Genomic DNA, 17872 nt, shown 5'->3' with positions numbered 1-17872 from the left:
TCAATTTTCGATCAAAAACCTCACACGCTATGGTAATTGAAGGAATTTATAAGATGGTTCTCTCTCTTCGAAATGTGCATTGAGACCAATAGAGATTTTCTACTTTACCCAATAGTTCGCATGACCGATTTTACGGATTGCCGATAATAAAAAGGTGCCTTATGCGTATGTTGTCTTATTATGTTTAGACGATGAATTGTGATCGTCGGATGAAGATCTTAAGGTTATTTTTTCATTCTCATAATGGACAGATGACTCTAACAAAGCGAACCTTGTACTTCACCGTCCTGTCCATCCTCCCACCACTTTGGTAACATCCATCGCCGAATCTGCACTTATAACCCGCTACCACGCTAATATCACTGTTTTATAGCTCTCTCCACTCCACTTAGTACTAATCCATCCAACGATCCTTCGTCACCTACAACGCCACCTCCTTTCATATCCGCATCCTCTGTCAGGCCAGTCTTTCTCCGCTGGAGCTCTAGTAATCTCGACAACCAAGAAAGCCCCACTCCTAACCCACGTCGACGGATGTTCTTCGTCGCATGAGATCTAATTTTCAGGTGACTGATCATTAAGAGGCTTGTAATAAAAATCCATCGGTCGAATCATCCGCTCCGTCAAATCATTCCAGTCACTTCATTCACACACAACCATGGTGGAAGAGAGATGGAGGATTCTGAATCCATCATCCATAAAAGGGAGGCCAATCACTCTCTTTCTACGAACTCCATGTCCCCCCCCCCCCCTTGCTCCAATCTACTCTACCCTACTCACTCCCCCAACTGCCAGCCGAACCCTCTGCTCTGTTTCTCTCTCTCCTCCTCTGTTTAGCTCAGCTGAGCAGCTCCGCCATTCCCCAAGCACAACAACTCCTTCCAGAGGCCGACGCAGTCGGTGCCATTCAATGCCATGCACCGAGCCTCTGAGGCACGACGCAGAGGCCGCCACCTCCTTTAACTCCTCTCCCGCCTCATCGCTTCCCGACGCTGACTTGCGCGGAAACCGATGCGCCCATGCACATACCCCCCCACCCCATACGTGCGCCTCCCTCCCTACTCGCCCCTGCTCTGCTCTGCTCTGCTTCTCATGCGCATGCTCTTCCCACAAGTTGACACCTAGGAGGGGGCTGTAGCTAGCGGCGAGCGGACGTGCGCCACGAAGGTGGTGGTAATGGTGAGGGTGGCGCCGCGGTTCTTGGCGCTGCCGGCATGGCTGCTGCTGCTGCTGGCGGCGGCAGCTCTGCTTTCATGCATGGCGGCGGCGGCGGCGGGGGATGACGGTGACGTGCTGCTGGAGGTGAAGAGCGCGTTCACGGAGGATCCCGAGGGGGTCTTAGCTGGCTGGTCCGGGGGCGGCGGCGTTGGCGCCGGCTCGTCGGGGTTCTGTTCCTGGACTGGCGTGGCGTGCGACGCGGCGGGTCTCAGGGCGGTGGGCCTCAACCTGTCCGGCGCGGGGCTGGCCGGGCCGGTGCCCCGCGCGCTCGCGCGGCTCGACGCGCTGGAGGTGATCGACCTGTCGTCCAACAGGCTCACGGGCCCCGCTCCAGCGGCCCTCGGTGGGCTGCGGAGGCTCGAGGTGCTGATGCTCTACTCTAACCAGCTCGCCGGTGAGATACCGCCGTCGCTAGGCTCGCTCGCCGCGCTCCAGGTGCTCCGCATTGGTGCCAACCCGGGGCTCTCGGGTGCCATCCCTGACGCTCTCGGGGGGCTCGGGAACCTCACCGTGCTCGGCCTCGCGTCGTGCAACCTCACCGGGCCGATCCCGAGGAGCCTCGGGAGGCTCGCCGCGCTCACGGTCCTGAACCTGCAGCAGAACGCGCTGTCGGGGCCGATACCTCCGGAAGTAAGCGGCATGGAGAGCCTCGAGGTGCTCGCGCTCGCCGGCAACCAGCTCACCGGCACGATACCGCCGGAGCTCGGGAAGCTTGCCGGCCTCCAGATGCTTAACCTGGGGAACAACTCGCTGGAGGGCGCCATACCGCCGGAGCTCGGTGCGCTCGGCGAGCTCGAGTACCTCAACCTTATGAACAACCGCCTCTCTGGGCGCGTCCCGCGCACGTTCGCCGCGCTGTCGCGCGTGCGCACGATAGACCTGTCTAGCAACATGCTCTCCGGCGAGCTCCCCGCCGAACTCGGCCGGCTACCGGAGCTCAATTTCTTGGTGCTCTCCGACAACCACCTCACCGGCAGCGTCCCCAGCGACCTGTGCGGCGGTAGGGGCAGCGATGAAGCAGGGTCCAGTAGCCTCGAGCACCTCATGCTCTCGACGAACAACTTCTCCGGGGAGATACCGGAGGGGCTCTCGAGGTGCCGAGCGCTGACGCAGCTCGACCTGGCGAACAACAGCCTCTCCGGTGCCATCCCCGCTGCTCTCGGAGAGCTCGGCAACCTGACGGACCTGCTGCTCAACAACAACACCCTCTCCGGCGAGCTGCTGCCGGAACTCTTCAACCTCACTGAGCTCCAGACTCTGGCATTGTATCACAACAAGCTCACCGGTCGGCTGCCGGAAGCCATCGGCCGCCTCGGGAATCTCGAGGTGCTGTACCTGTACGAGAACCAGTTCGCCGGCGAGATACCGGAGTCCATTGGGGACTGCACGAGCTTGCAGATGGTCGACTTCTTCGGGAACCAGTTCAACGGGAGCATACCGGTGTCCATTGGGAACCTGTCGCAGCTGATCTTTCTTGACCTCAGGCAGAACGAGCTGTCCGGCCGGATTCCGCCGGAGCTCGGCGAGTGCCGGCAGCTCGAGGTTCTCGATTTGGCGGACAATGCTCTGTCCGGAGCGATCCCGGCGACGTTCGGGAATCTCCGGTCGCTCGAGCAGTTCATGCTGTACAACAACTCGCTCTCTGGCGCCGTCCCGGACGGCATGTTCGAGTGCCGGAACATCACGAGGGTCAACATTGCGCACAACAGGCTCGCCGGCAGCTTCCTGCCGCTCTGCGGCACGTCGAGGTTGCTGTCATTTGACGCCACCAACAACTCCTTCGAGGGAGGGATCCCCGCGCAGCTCGGCCGGTCGTCGTCGCTCCAGCGCGTGCGCCTGGGCAGCAACATGCTCTCCGGGCCGATCCCGCCGTCGCTTGGCCGCATCGCCGCGCTGACACTGCTGGATGTGTCAAACAACGCGCTCACCGGCGGCATCCCGGGAACGCTCGCTCAGTGCACGCAGCTCAGCCTCATCGTCCTCAGCCACAACCGGCTGTCGGGACCGGTCCCAGGCTGGCTGGGCTCCTTGCCGCAGCTTGGTGAGCTGACGCTCTCTGACAACGAGTTCACCGGCGCAATCCCAGTGCAGCTCAGCAACTGCTCCAAGCTCCTAAAGCTCTCACTCGACAACAACCAGATCAATGGGACAGTGCCACCTGAACTCGTCAACTTGGTGTCCTTAAACGTGCTGAATCTTGCACACAACCAGCTCTCGGGTCCAATTCCGACGACGATTGCGAAATTCAGCAATCTGTATGAGCTGAATTTATCGCAGAATTACCTGTCGGGTCCAATTCCTCCCGATATCGGCAAGTTGCAAGAGTTGCAGAGTTTGTTGGATTTGAGCCGCAACAGTCTCAGCGGCCACATCCCTACATCTCTCGGCTCACTTTCCAAGCTGGAAGACCTGAACCTTTCTCACAATGCTTTGGTCGGAGCAGTGCCGTCGCAGCTCGCCGGGATGAGCAGTTTGGTGCAGCTGGACTTGTCCAGCAACCAGCTGGAAGGGAGGCTGAGTTCTGAGTTCGCCCGGTGGCCGCAGGACGCTTTCGCCAGCAATGCCGGGCTCTGCGGCAGCCCGTTGAGAGGTTGCAGAAGCGGGGGACGGCCCGTCGGCTCTGCACTCGGCATCCATCGCGCTGGTGTCCGCGGCGGTCACGCTGGCAGTTGTTCTCGCGATCATCGTGCTCGCACTGATGGCGGTGCGGCGCCGGGGCCAGCAGTCGGGGGAGGTGAACTGCACGGCGTTCTCGTCGAGCTTGGGCAGCACAAACCGGCAGCTCGTTGTCAAGGGCTCGGCGCGGCGGGAGTTCCGGTGGGAGGCGATCATGGAGGCCACGGCGAACCTGAGCGACCAGTTCGCCATAGGGTCTGGCGGGTCCGGGACGGTGTACAGGGCCGAGCTGTCCACCGGCGAGACGGTGGCCGTGAAGAGGATTGCGCACATGGAGAGCGACATGCTGCTGCATGACAAGAGCTTCACGCGGGAGATCAAGATCCTGGGCCGCGTCCGGCACCGACACCTGGTCAAGCTGCTCGGGTTCGTCAGTTGCCACGGCGGCGGCGGCAGCATGCTCGTGTACGAGTTCATGGAGAACGGCAGCCTCTACGACTGGCTGCACGGCGGTGGCAGCAGCGACCTCAAGAAGCGGTTGCTCAGCTGGGACGCCCGGCTCAAGGTTGCGATGGGGTTGGCGCAGGGCGTCGAGTACCTCCACCACGACTGCGTGCCACGGATCGTGCACCGGGACATCAAGTCCAGCAACGTGCTCCTCGACGGCGACATGGAGGCGCACCTCGGCGACTTCGGCCTCGCCAAGGCCGTCGCCGAGAACCGGCAGGCTGCCAGCAGCAAAGACTGCACTGAGTCAGCTTCCTGTTTTGCCGGATCATACGGGTACATTGCTCCAGGTAATTTTAGCCCCTGAAATGCTACAGAATTAAAACTTTCAGATATAGCACATGTAGTAACCAAATGATTGTAACATTTCTTGCAGAGTGTGCTTACTCCTTGAAGGCGACCGAGAGGAGTGATGTCTACGGCATGGGCATTGTGCTCATGGAGCTCGTCACCGGGCTCATGCCGACTGACAAGACCTTCTGCGGCGACATGGACATGGTGAGGTGGGTGCAGTCCAGGGTCGACGCGCCGTTGCCAGCCCGGGAGCAGGTGTTCGACCCTGCTCTGAAGCCGCTCGCGCTGCGCAAGGAGTCGTCGATGACAGAGGTGCTAGAGGTGGCGCTCCGGTGCACCAGGACAGCGCCGGGGGAGAGGCCGACGGCGCGGCAGGTCTCGGATCTGCTGCTCCACATTTCGCTCGATTATTATCGAGCAGGCGAGCACAATCGTTAGGGTTTCAAAGACTGGGAAAACTTGTCCTAGGATCTGCCTTTTCTGTTTCTTGTTCCAGCTAAATTAACTTCGTCTTTCCTGCATGAAACGAGCAACAAAATTTGTGGTTTTGAGGGTTTTTATGGTTTTGAGGGTTTGCCATTGAATGAAGTAAAGAATCCCCTTCAATTGGATTGTTTAGTTTTAAATTTGACTGTGTTTGGAGATCGTATGTACAAGCATCTGAAAAAAATCAAGTAACGAAGCATAACAAAGTCTGCAATGGTTGAGATCCTTTTGGTGCTATTCTGCAAATAGCTGATGTATAACAGTATTGTGATTGCGAATGAAAGAGACAGTACTAAAGTGCTCAGAGGGCGACATGATTGTTTCACCTTATAATAGGAAAGCTTGGCAAATACATGTCATGTGAATCATTTGTGTTGAACGAAAAGAGTAATGAAAGAAATGTCAAATGATAGGGAGAGGAATGGAAGAGCATAGTTAACAATGTAAAAGCACAATCATTGGAACTGAATAATTTTCCATCAGAGAAGGTAAGACATCAGATCCAAATGCCATAGTTGGTATCTTACAGAAGCAAACCATCAGATCCATTGTGAAACAACATTTTATTACAAGACCACAGTTGAAATGTGGAAGTCGATACAGCAACTAAGACGGAGGTCCTGAGTCCTAACCATGTGTTTGAATAGGTTGCTGGCAAACAATAAATGGTTGTAAAAATATAGGTTGCTGGCAAACAAATTTGAATAGCTAATCATCATCATCTGCAGAAGAAGTAGAATAAATGGTTGTTAGGCCACAACAGTACCAAATAGAATCAACAAAACACTCATGAGGCAAACATTGTCCTGGATTATTAAGCCATTTCGGTAAACATAAATTGATGGTTTTCATTATTTTGTTTTGGTTCTAACCTTTACAAGATACCATTGCTTTTCCAAGGCAACCTCCATTTCACCATTCAAAGTTTGCTGCTACTTACATCACTTGTCTAGCCATCGGTCAGTGATATACATTGGCATGATAGAACTTTGTTTCCATATTTACTTCTTGATTACAAATGTTAGCTATTTGCCAATTTGTTGTGTACCTTGACCCTCATTGTAGTGTGGCCAAGGAAATCAAATAGAGTAATGGAATTAAACAATGTTATAACAAAATGTGGTAAGCATTAGTTCCAAAATCTTTTTATGGTTTATTAAGGACTTCAAAACAATAAAGCAAGAATGAAATGTATAGATGTAATGAAGCTATAGTTCATCACATGAAATGGTTGATAATGCTCTTGTCATAGTTAATGAATTATAAAACAGTTAATGCAACAAAGTTTAGAGGTTGAAATAAAAGGGAAAACAGAACAGAAAAAAATCAACAAAACACTCATGAGGTAGCACAAAACGTGCAGAGGTTCAAAACAATAATACAGTTTCAGGTTTGGACTTTGTCCCAGGCAATGCCGTTACAACAGGGTCAAGCAATCTAAAGTAATCCAAGTACTGTATTAATAATGGAGATAGGTCAGAGGTAGTTTTGGATAATGCCTCAAATCCTAGAGTCCTAGTTGGATACAACATCATAAAAGAGCATATAAATATAGGCCACCCCTTGTACTTGTAATCAGTACCATTAATAATAGATTTCTCTACTGTAGTTTTTTACCTCCAATGCGGAGGGTTTTTTTAACATAAAAATCCATGCCTCTCGTGTCCTTTTTCCTTTCAAATGCAAGCCTGTTTCTACACATTTTGCTTCAAACTTTAAGTTATCTTCAAGTCAGTGTCTTACTAATGAAGAGAAAGACTACATGTCACGTGATCCTTATACCAGTGCAGTTGAAAATCTCATGTATTTGAAAGGTACTCCTCATTTTGGCTTGATGTTCGATAAGAATAAGGTGAAGACAAATAATGTTATTGAATTTATTGATTCTGATCATGCGGGTGATCTTGATAGAGGAAGGTTTATTTCTGTATATATTTTCTCTCTATATGGCTCAGCTGCTAGTTGAAAAGTTTATCTTCAATCTGTTACTGCTCTTTCTACTACTGAAGCAGAATATATTTCAGCTACTAAAGGTGTCATGAAAGCTATTTGGTTGCAAGGTCTGGTTTCTAAACTTGGTATTCCACTGGATATTAATATTGTTCATTATGATAGCCAAAGTGCTATTTGTTTGACAGGAATGATATGATTCATTCCAAGACCAAGCACATTGATATCAAGCACCACTTTATTCGTGATATTGTTGCCCAAGGGCAAATTATTGTGGGAAAGAAACATATTGATGATAATCCTGAAAATATGCTTACCAAGTCACTCGCTTATACTAAGTTCAAGCATTATTTGGACTTAGTTGGTATTAGTGGTGCTGAATAGCCCTTCGGGGTTTCGCCGTTTCAGAGACAATTTCTTCATGGACATCTTCATAGAGATTTTGAGTCAAGGGGAGGTTTGTTGGATAATGCCTCAAATCCTAGAGTCTTAGTCGGATACAACTTCACAAAAGAGCATATAAATATAGGCCACCCCTTGTACTTATAATTTGTACCATTAATAATAGATTTGTCTCACCTCCGCATTGGAGGATTTTTCAATGTAAAAATCCGTGTCTATCGTGTCCTTTTTCCTAACAAGTAGCAATGAACTAAAACCTCCTCCCTGCAAGGTTACAATATGGCAAAACCCAAGATCAAATGTAGCCAGGATAAAATATCTCCATCCCTATAGCAAGTATTAAGGGTTAGGATCCCGGATCCACATGGGTGTGGCCACTCAGCATGCTACTCGAGAACTACATTGTATTAAAGTAAATATATTACATCAAAAGATGTATATAGATTTATAAAACACAACCAAGATACAAATTTACTCTGTTCATTTGAAAAATAATTCTTTTCTGTACTGATGACTATGCACTACACAATACAAACAAATAGGAATGAACCTATTTGCCAATCTAGCACTTATTTGTATCTATTTGCAAAGATTACTATGGGGCTATACCCATCACAAAAATGAAATAAGGACCAAATTCCCTCATGCTCATGCTGACCTCCATCTGGGAAATTATCCAGACATCAAACTTCAGGTACAGCAGTGTAGCGGTTTGGGTCACAGTAGAATTCAGCATAGCTCTATATGTTTGAAAGAAAGTTGAGGAATCTGGATGTTTGTCACGAAGCTTTTAAGTTCACCCTCTATCCATGACACCATATATGGAAATTTTCCAAAAGTTTTGAAATCCTTGAAATTTGTATACTTTCCGTTGTTCCAAACAAAGCTGAGAGGATATTTTGGTAACCTAGCTCTTACACTATGAATTCCACTTCCATTTCATTCAAGTTCCCAATACAGAAATCTGAAATCTAGAAAAGATTTCCAAGATTGAGCAATTTCTAATACATCAATTTTATTTGATACCTGGAATGTGACCATAGTTGAGCAGGGTTCTAAAAATCGGTAAATGTTACTAGACTGGTCACCCCACCTAGGCACCTAGCAGTGATTATACAATACAATCGGGTAGCCCCTGGCTGTTACACGGCCTAACCGCTGATTATATGGTAACAGGTAGGGGCACCTGTTTGTTGCATGTGACTGAGGGTCTGTTTGGTTCGCATCTAAGTTTACCACGCCTAAGGTTAGTCATGCCATAGATTTTTAGGCAGCTGTTTGGGCACAATTGTTAGCCACACTTTTTTAGGCACAAAATTTCTTAGCCACACTTTTTTTGTGGCAAGCCACACTTGGCTAACCTTAGGCGTGGCAAACTTAGGCATGAACCAAACATGCCCTGAATATACACACTAGCATCACTACTGAGATCATAATGCACTACTGATTCTTCCGATAGCGCAGCATAAATAGTAGTGAAAAGTTAGAATTCCAGAAGAAGTTTGGAAAACAATAATACAATTTACTATAGCTAACAGTGTAGCAAAATCAAGAAAGCAAAATCCCAATCCCAAAATGTTGTAGGAAGTAAGCACATACCAAGGTAGCGCCGCTCGTTGGCTTGTTTCGCACGCTCAAGCATCTTGTCGAGGTCTTCCTTGAGCTTCTCATCCCACTTTACCAGCTGGTTCACGAACACTACACCCAGACCCATCCCCAACACATGCTCCCAGGGATCTAAAGCAGTTTAAAAATGAAAACCGCATGAGAAGGAATCACAAAACCTACAACAAGACTGATACAGAGTAGCATACTAATATCATGAAATATAAGGGGAAAGATGTAAACCAAGACACTAAAATCTTTACAGTATGAGCCCTCAATCAAGTCATGTACTCATGTTAAATTCGTAGCAGCGTAAATCAAACTACAGTCCAAAATTACATAGTTTCTAAATCGAATGCCAACATTTCGCCTCACCAAGAGACGCCAACAACCGAGTCCCAATCCAGAGTCCACACCAAACCTAAATCAAGAATCGTACCACATCTAGACTCCTAAGGCCAACAGACAAGCCCAAACCAACTATAGTACCACAGGGAAGGTGCAAACCACCGCAGATCACACGGAATCAAGCGCCAGGACGCCGCATGGAACGCTGGACGCAATGCGGAGACAGATCAAGAAACAGAGAAAAGAACAGGAGACGGGGAGAGAAAGGGGAGGCGGAGGCCTATACGGCGCATGTAGGGGAGCTTGCGGAGGGCGTTGGAGTACATCTGGGTGCCCAGCCCCAGCAGGGCGCCGATGATCGTCGGCGTGGCCGGCATCCTGCTCTGTGCTCTCCTCTCACGGGACGGGCGGCGAGGTCGGGGAGTGGGGAGAGGCCTTACCCAACTGTTGGACTTTGTTGCTGCAGGGCCGAACAGAGAGAGAGAGAGATAGGAGAAATAAGCCCATGGGCCGAAATACATGTCACTCCGAGTTTGTAAACACTCCCTATAAGTAGTCATTCTGGATTTTTTATTTTTAAATTTCAAAAATAAAAAATTACAGAACTACTATCGCCCGACAGGTGCAGCCCGTTTCTTACAATTCTGCAATTTCTTCAAACGGACACCAGTTTTTGCAAATTTTGATTTCCAAAATAAAAAAAAAATAAAAAAACTCGTCATTTTCTGGCATTCGTTGGCGGGCCCAAAACCTCTCTTGGTTTGCAATTTCACACCTACTATTGTTTTCCTCCTAAAAAAGTGTCATTTTTTTCCTAGGAAGGGTTGAAGAAGAAAGGACACGACGTGAGTCCAACTTTTTTTGGTTTTATCTGCTAAGTTTGCTCAGTGGTTGCAACGCCATGGCCACATCAGCATCCAAGCAGAGAAACCACTGAAACATCATGAACAACCACCGTGATTTTGAGCTGAGTTGAGTAAAGTGGGCGGTTTTGATAGTCGAAGGTTATGTTCTTGACGATTTCAGATTTGCGAGTTTGAAAATCAGACCACAACACCATAGTTAAAAGGTTGAAACGTACGTGGATATTGAATTTTTTAATAATATTATTTAATTAGAAAATTATAAAAATAATAGTCAAATTCACAAAATAAGAAGAATAGTTACCTGCCGGTACGTGGAGTACCGACAAGAGACCTGTCGGTACTCTGAATACCGATAGCCGACGTGGCACTGGGTCCGGAGGCTTCTCGGCACGTGGAGTGCTAATAAAAGGCATGTCAGTATTCCACGTACCGACAGACCTACGGATAGATACTGATAAGGATGTCACGGTAGCTGATAACCGATAGGTATGTTGGCACGTCGTTTGCCGACAGGCCAACATAGCCGTTTTACTTAATTTTTTAATAATTTAGAAAATATTATGTAATTATTATTGAGATACAGCCAGAGCTTAGTGTACATTTTACAAAAAAATCAAACTCTATCAAAAATATCAACTATGACTACGTAGAGGCTGAGGCAATAAGACACACAAATGTTGAACGACTGAAAATATTTGTTTTGAAAATAGTAGTTCAAACAGCATCACAGAGTGATTTATTTTTTCCTAATTTTAGTTCGATGTAATTTTGTTGACATTTATTTATTTAGTTGATATTAAATTGTGTGAGTAAATTTTTAGTGAAGTAATGTTGGGAGGATACAAAATCTAAATTTTTGAACAATAGTAGTAGTGAATCACAATTATGATAGAACCCGATACAGATATTACATACGACACAAATGAGGATGACAAATGTTGGCATGTACGGTACGTCTAAAGACTAATCTAATAGCGTGCTACTGCTAAACGTAACATATCTTCGGGAATAAAAATAGATCGGCTTACAATAAATACTCTTTATTGAGTGTATCTAGGATATTTGCTCTTTTGTAGGGCATTAGTGTCCTCCGTCTTAGTGCGACAAACCCTCTCCTGCTTTCTTTCCCTCTCTGCTTCGCGTGCTTCAGCCGTAGTAATGCGGAGGGCCTTCTCCCGCTTCCTTTCCCTCTCTACTTAGCGTGCTTCATCCATGGCACGCTCCTTCGTTGCCTTCCTCGTGCGCTCATCCTCCTGACGTTTGAGCCGTAGTTCCTCCTGTTTTTGTTCATACTTCCGACGTTCGTGAACTTCCCACCTCTATCGCAAATTTATGTCAACCCACCGCTTCTGGTGCTCATTTTGCTCCTTGTTTAGACATTATATAAAGTCACAAATAGGTGGAGGAGGCTGGACAAATGAAACAAGAGGGTATATTAGTAAGACAGTGCATGAAATCACATGAAAAGTGCCACAAGAGTGATCTATGCTGGTATACCAGTGGATACTCATATGGTCTGTGTCGAGGCGAGTCGTACTGGTAGTTGGCACATATGAAGAAGCGTCTGTCATAGGTGTAGGAGATGTCCTGGAACTTGTGAAACATACAATGGTCGCCACAAAAGCGCATCAACGGTTTGACCACTTAGGAGATGAAAATCCCCTAATATTTCTTGGGTGGGCTTAGTGGAGCTGAGGAATATATTGCAGTTGAGAGAGCTGAGGAATGAGTGGTGTAGCCATGGTTAAGGGTGGGGTTATTTATGGTGGCTTGGGGCAAGTGTATGGACTAAGTGCATGGGCATAACTGGGGACTGGAGGGTGAGAGTATTGTGTACAAGGACAAATGAGCAGAGATTCACTGTGAAAGCTAGAAAAGGTGTGGCATTAAGTAACTAGTATCGATCCACGGGAGCAAGGAACAAGAAAGGTCTTGAGCTGCCAAGAAGAATGTACCTCTGGGTTCGAGTGGCATTTCACCCCTTTCATTGTTAATTCCTCATCTGGGCGTGATAATACTATATTTTTATTTGTATTTGTTTATTGTATTATACCTTTCTATATTCTAGTTTGATAGAGATTCCCTGTGAAAGTTTTTGCTTGGTATGGTTATTTCATTATGTAAAAGTTTAACAAGGAGTTATTATTGCCTCTGTAAGAAAGGCAGGAAATTCTATGCAAGTATTGGGCTTAGAAAAAACGTACTGGTAGAATGATAAATTATGGTCATTTCATTGATGAAAGTAAAGTATATCATATGTAGTACACAATCTATAACAAGTTACAATGGCATGTGGTACTCCATTGCTAAATAAAGTATGACTTATAGAAAGACAGATTGTCGGGTGTAAGAAAACATCTACTAGATTGGTGAAAAAGATGGAGGCTTCTCATCCAGATATTCTTAACGGATCTCTTAGAAGTTACATCCATGGTGGTAGGGCTTTCTGCACATATACCCTTATACCAGTCCACATGCCACAGGCCCCGACATAGTCGGTAAGCCACACACGTATTATGGAGGAACCTGCACGTTACCGCATGTAGTGAGGTATTTATCCCACCACTCTTCATTGAGCTCCTGTAGCCTCATCTTCGGCCGTTCAACATCCGCACACCTCATTGCTTTAGTCTCATCGTAGTCATAGTTGATGTCCGCGTACTCTTCTTTGTTCGCGTACCATTCGTACTTGTACATAAGGTTGTCGTATTGTTGGAGTGAAGCATATGAATTAGATGAAATTTGTAGCACGGTAGGATGTCATGCACACTTACCCCACATCAGTACCAAGCAATCATAGCTAGCGAAAATGTTTTCTGGTGTGCTATTTTGCCATAGTCGTACCGTGGCATGCATGCCTCGTGCCCTTCTATCTGTAACTCGACATCCCTCTTCTTCTGCTCTGCATCTTCATTTCTCTTTCGCTTTGTCATCACGCTTGAGTCTACCAAGGATGCCGTGCCATAGCTCGTAAGGGCCCATCTTGCCCTTACCCTTGTTGGACCCGGATCTGAACCCGGTAGCCATAGAAGAGTTTGTATTGGACTGTATTGGAGATGAAGTAACCATAGATGGCTTACCCTTATATGCACAAGGTGGGAATACTGTCAGAAACTGTTTACTGTGTTCGAGGGAGAGTTATTGTGCATCTGTTGAAAGCGTCCGCCAACAGAGGGAGAAAGATGTGTGGTACTATAGAAGAAGGGATAAGGTCACGGACGAGTGTTTCCTCACCATTTTACTGCGTGGAGTGAGGTTGTGTCCAAGATATAGGTGTAGGCCGACTATAGGTGTAAGTGTTGTGGATGTGATGTGTCACGTGCTTGAGCATCTTCGCTGACAACATGGAGTGGTTCCTTTTACAGCATGCATGAATAGTCTCAAATAATCCTCAATGATACAAGGGCAACAATAATTGATCAGATCTGTTATCTGCATAGAGGGGAAATGATACATACAGAGTGGTGACTTTTCATCGCAATAGAGATAAGTTACAATTTTTGTGGTGTTAGGTATTATGGTCGATACAAAACGTAAGCATAACATGCAGACACACCTTAGGGAAAGTAAATAGCCAGCATACAGTGGAGTCGCACCATAGTCAATCCTCATCACTTGATGCTTCTTTCTTACATGCTTTTGCATAGGCTTCTTTCTCACTCCTCCAATTCAGCTCGTCCTCAACCCACTTCTTCCTTTGATCCACCCATTCCTGGTCCTTGGGGGATATGAAGTCATCGATCCATTGGTAAAATGCATGCACCTCGGTTGGTGGTTGGATGCAATTTGTTGCATGCGAACAAAAAGTGTTAATACATGAAGTGAATGGAAAATTGTGTCATTTCAAAGTGATTACTTGAGAAGATTCTCTCTCTTTGGAAAGCACATCTATGTTCGAACAACATAAGTACCTCTTCCCGAAGGTATCCAAGTCATGTGAACATCAAACACTGCATGTCTGTCCATAACGACATTAAGGCCTCGGCATACCTTTTGGCATTAAGTTGTTTTCGAACGCGTCCCTTCTTGGATCATTTGGTGGATCACCTTTAAATATTTGCATGGACCTTCTCCATCTACCTCTTCCCGCCATGCTTAGTGTTAGTTGTGTTCAGATGGTCAAGATGGAGATGCCTTTTATTGACAAAGGGTATCAGATACTCTGGTTAGGTCGTAATCGTGCGTCACTGTAGCGGCAGGGAAAAATCCTGTGCATGAGTCAATGTTGTAGTGCCTTTTATTGACAAAGGGCATCAGATACTCTGGTAAGGTCATAATCGTGCGTCACTACAGTGGCAGGGAAAAACCTGTGCATGAGTTAATACTGCTATGCCTTTCAGTGGTACCCCTAATAGGTCGATGCAATCTAGCGAATAGATTTTTAAGTGTTACCCCTAATAGGCCGGTGCAATCTAGGCAATAGGCTTTTCAGTGCTGCCACATCTATCCACTACTGTCAGGACTTCTTGTATATAAACAAAACCCAATCGATTCTCTGCTCACACATCTCCTAACCTCGAATTGAATCGAGGCAATGGCGTATCCTCATCCTCTCGATGGCCCCATCGATCCATCACCTCCACACTCTCATTAGACATCTATGGTAGAGATTACTAAAACCACAATGCTCTTCCTTGCTCGTTTTAGCTACCATGTCGGCATAGAGATGACACTGTAGTCCAAGTTTATGAGAATTTCAGTGACGCAGGCTGTCGATTCTTCTATTGTCCACATTTCAGAGTATGTACAAACAATACTCATTTTCTTTGCGGTTTTCACCACACAATTTACTTATCTCATAAACCACTTTTCTAGATGGATGATTGTGGTTTCCAGTACTAGATTGATCTGCAGATAGAACCACACATTCAAGAATACATCTGTCACCTGCATGTTGTTATCGCGGAACTACTGGAACAATTGCGCTAAGATAGAGGCAACAACGTCAGAAGCTGCTATATCCCGCCTCGCATGGTAGGTTGAAGGAACAACTGAGAGTAATATGGATGTGTTCTAGCAGTCGGCTGACGATTTGATTTCGTATATGTACCCAGGTGCCACCAAAAGTTTGGTCCTCCTCCTCTTCCACAACCCCTAGCGCACTATGGTGAAGAAGGATGCTGGGAGTAAGGAAAGTCTTCGTGGTTCATTCTTAGTCAATATGACTAGAAGAAATATATCACGATATACTGCCTTAGTCTTATGTAATATTTTATTGTACCGTGTTGTCTGTAATTGAATAAATTGTGCCCTATCATGTAACGTTGTATTTTGTTTGCACGTGTACTAGTACTAGGGTTCGTAATGTGAATGGTTTTGATGTGGAAAGTTGCAAGTCAACGATTTTTTGCCTAATAGGCTGGCACGTAGTTACATTCGATAGCGGATAAGATTGCATGATGCTACGCTTTGTGATGGAACGAGAACACATGTAGTAAAAATATGGCTGATAACATAGTACCAAAATAAACATCATACATGACATGAATACCACATACTAGAAATAACATAAACATGTTCCAGTTCTGTCTAATGGCACAGTCAAGAGGTGTCGTCATGGCCACAGGCGCGCTTGTTGGCCATGCCCATTGCCCTCCACCTGCCTGCTGCTCTATGACGCACCTGGTTGGTGAAGAGCGTAAAGGGGTCACGTAGAGGGTGCCAAGGTTGTGCAGTGTCTAGAGTGGTGGCAGGGTTAGGCTGCGATGATTGTGTCGATGGAGGCGCCCCCACCGTCTGTGATGAGCCCTCCTCATCAGCCGTGAATGCCAACCAGTCGTCGATACAGAGTGCGTGGAGCCGGACACTGCGTCAAAGGAGACTAGAACTATTGCATGATACAACTATGTGAAAGGTCGTGCATCACATTATAATTGAGCTGAAAGGTGCAATCCCGAGTGATAACATTGATAGTTACGAACCTGAAACTATACCACCAGAGCGGAGACCAGGAGTTGGCATGTACCATGATGGTGGTGGCCAAGATGATGAGGTTGGTTCCATATAGAAGCATGGTGGCGTAGCCCGAGCGCGTGACGGTGACCTCGTCTGTGTGGTTGCCTCGGCAACGTCCGATAACCTCTAGCACGAAGCACGTCGAAACTCGACAAGGCAACGCCGTGCCAGCTGACGTAGATCGGCCATCAGCTAGCCTGGGTCAACCCGCGGTGGGACCGACTCCTAGCAGTCCATGAAGTCTAGTATTACAAACATGCTCCAAGTAGCACATAATACAACATGCTCCAAGTATTACAAACATAAGGCACCATCCAATTATTAATACAACATGGGAACAGTAATCTCTTACTTCAAATAATAGTCTCGTTCGAAGGTTTATCTTCTTCTTTGGCTTGCGTACCAGGACATGCCTAACCTGCTAGCTTGACACCAGAGTGTCCACTAGATACTAATCACACTAACCCCTCGAATGCGGACCTTCGCATACCAGGCACTCCTCACGGGCTCGAGCTCCCCCAACATCGTCCATATCATTCCTGATACACCGAGTCTTGCATCGCCCCTTTGTGTCAACCTTGCTATTTGGATCTGGAATCCAATACACACCATTTTCAGGTGGGTTCATGAAATCTTTTACCGCCTGCCACCCAAGCAACTCATCGGCCCAAGTGCTTTCTATGGCTTCCTTGCGGTAGTACGGTGACATGAAAAACTCCAACTCTATGTTGCCCTCCGCGTAACAACCATGCACATGAGAGAAAGTCAAATGCATCAGTGATGGCTTGTTGCAAGTACACTGGCACTTGCTATGCGCTGACCAAAACTTGCATTCCATTGTAATTTCCTACCTTCTGATACCCAGTCTGCCCTTGTCACACAACATCAACTCAAAGATGTGATGATGGTTACCAACAACATGAACTCTGTTGGACTTGCCCTTCCCGCTCTTCTCTTTCATGTAAGACATTATCTTCTCTGTGTAGACCCTTTGCGGGTTCCACATATGTAACGCGGGCTTACTGTAATGGTCTCGAAGATACTGCTACATCGCACGAGTGACCCCCTCCACAATTGCTACCAATGGCAGTGACCTATTCTCCTTCATCACCCAATTGTAAACCTCGGTGAGGTTAGTTATCATAATCCCATAATATGAATCATCAGTGTCCACAATGAGTGCCCGTTTCTCTAATAGTTTGTGTCTGATCCAGTCGGAGAAACACTTACCACTCTTTCCACCCTTTCTTCTCCTGGTCACACTATGTGGCTAAAGTGGTAAAGGCTCTAGACCCTCGAGCTCCTCCTCCCTTGGTACAACTAGCTTCTTTAAAACTTTGTCCATGTGCTTACCAGTTAGTTTATCCAGCTCTTTCCATAGAGCATTAAACTTTATCCTTTGGTTCTGTTTGCACAACTTCTTAAAAAGATCCATCAATCTCTTGCTCCTGAATTGTTTGTAGAAGTTTGCTCCAAGATGTTGCATGCACCAACGGTTATGCAAATCTGGCCACAACAATAGCCCGCCCGCATCACTCTGCAATGTGTGGATAGCGACAAGGCTGCATTGCGACCACAGAGTACACACATATTAGGTATGTTACCAACAACACCTCTCTTTACCC

The 17872-nt window shown here is 46.9% G+C and overlaps 2 protein-coding genes across 2 annotated transcripts; one reads left to right on the top strand and one right to left on the bottom strand.

Annotated features, from left to right (window-relative positions):
• The first annotated feature begins 1079 nt into the window (after positions 1-1079).
• Positions 1080-5367, top strand: LOC133890926 (LRR receptor-like serine/threonine-protein kinase GSO1). The gene is given in 3 exon segments (XM_062331567.1): positions 1080-3824; positions 3826-4631; positions 4718-5367. Coding segments are annotated over 3 exon segments (3810 nt in total). The 5' UTR covers positions 1080-1176; the 3' UTR covers positions 5074-5367.
• A 189-nt stretch (positions 5368-5556) lies between these two features.
• Positions 5557-9885, bottom strand: LOC133890927 (uncharacterized). Its single transcript, XM_062331568.1, has 3 exons — positions 9713-9885; positions 9073-9210; positions 5557-5843 (listed from the first exon to the last, which is right to left on the bottom strand). Exons 1-3 carry the CDS (start codon positions 9801-9803, stop codon positions 5830-5832), a joined length of 243 nt encoding a protein of 80 aa, XP_062187552.1. The 5' UTR covers positions 9804-9885; the 3' UTR covers positions 5557-5829.
• Positions 9886-17872: the final 7987 nt, after the last annotated feature.

The sequence above is a fragment of the Phragmites australis genome, chromosome 14 (genome assembly GCF_958298935.1).
Source record: "Phragmites australis chromosome 14, lpPhrAust1.1, whole genome shotgun sequence".
Lineage (NCBI taxonomy): Eukaryota > Viridiplantae > Streptophyta > Magnoliopsida > Poales > Poaceae > Phragmites > Phragmites australis.
Note: the sequence above shows the minus strand (reverse complement) of the source record. Positions and strands in the feature narration are given on the sequence as shown.

Bases quoted from the DNA above. Each gene is read 5' to 3' on its own strand.
- LOC133890927 (XM_062331568.1), bottom strand. From the start codon at position 9,803: ATGCCGGCCACGCCGACGATCATCGGCGCCCTGCTGGGGCTGGGCACC. The intron at 9,211-9,712 runs GTATAGGCCTCC...AAACTGCTTTAG, and splicing joins CAAGCTCCCCTACATGCGCC to ATCCCTGGGAGCATGTGTTG.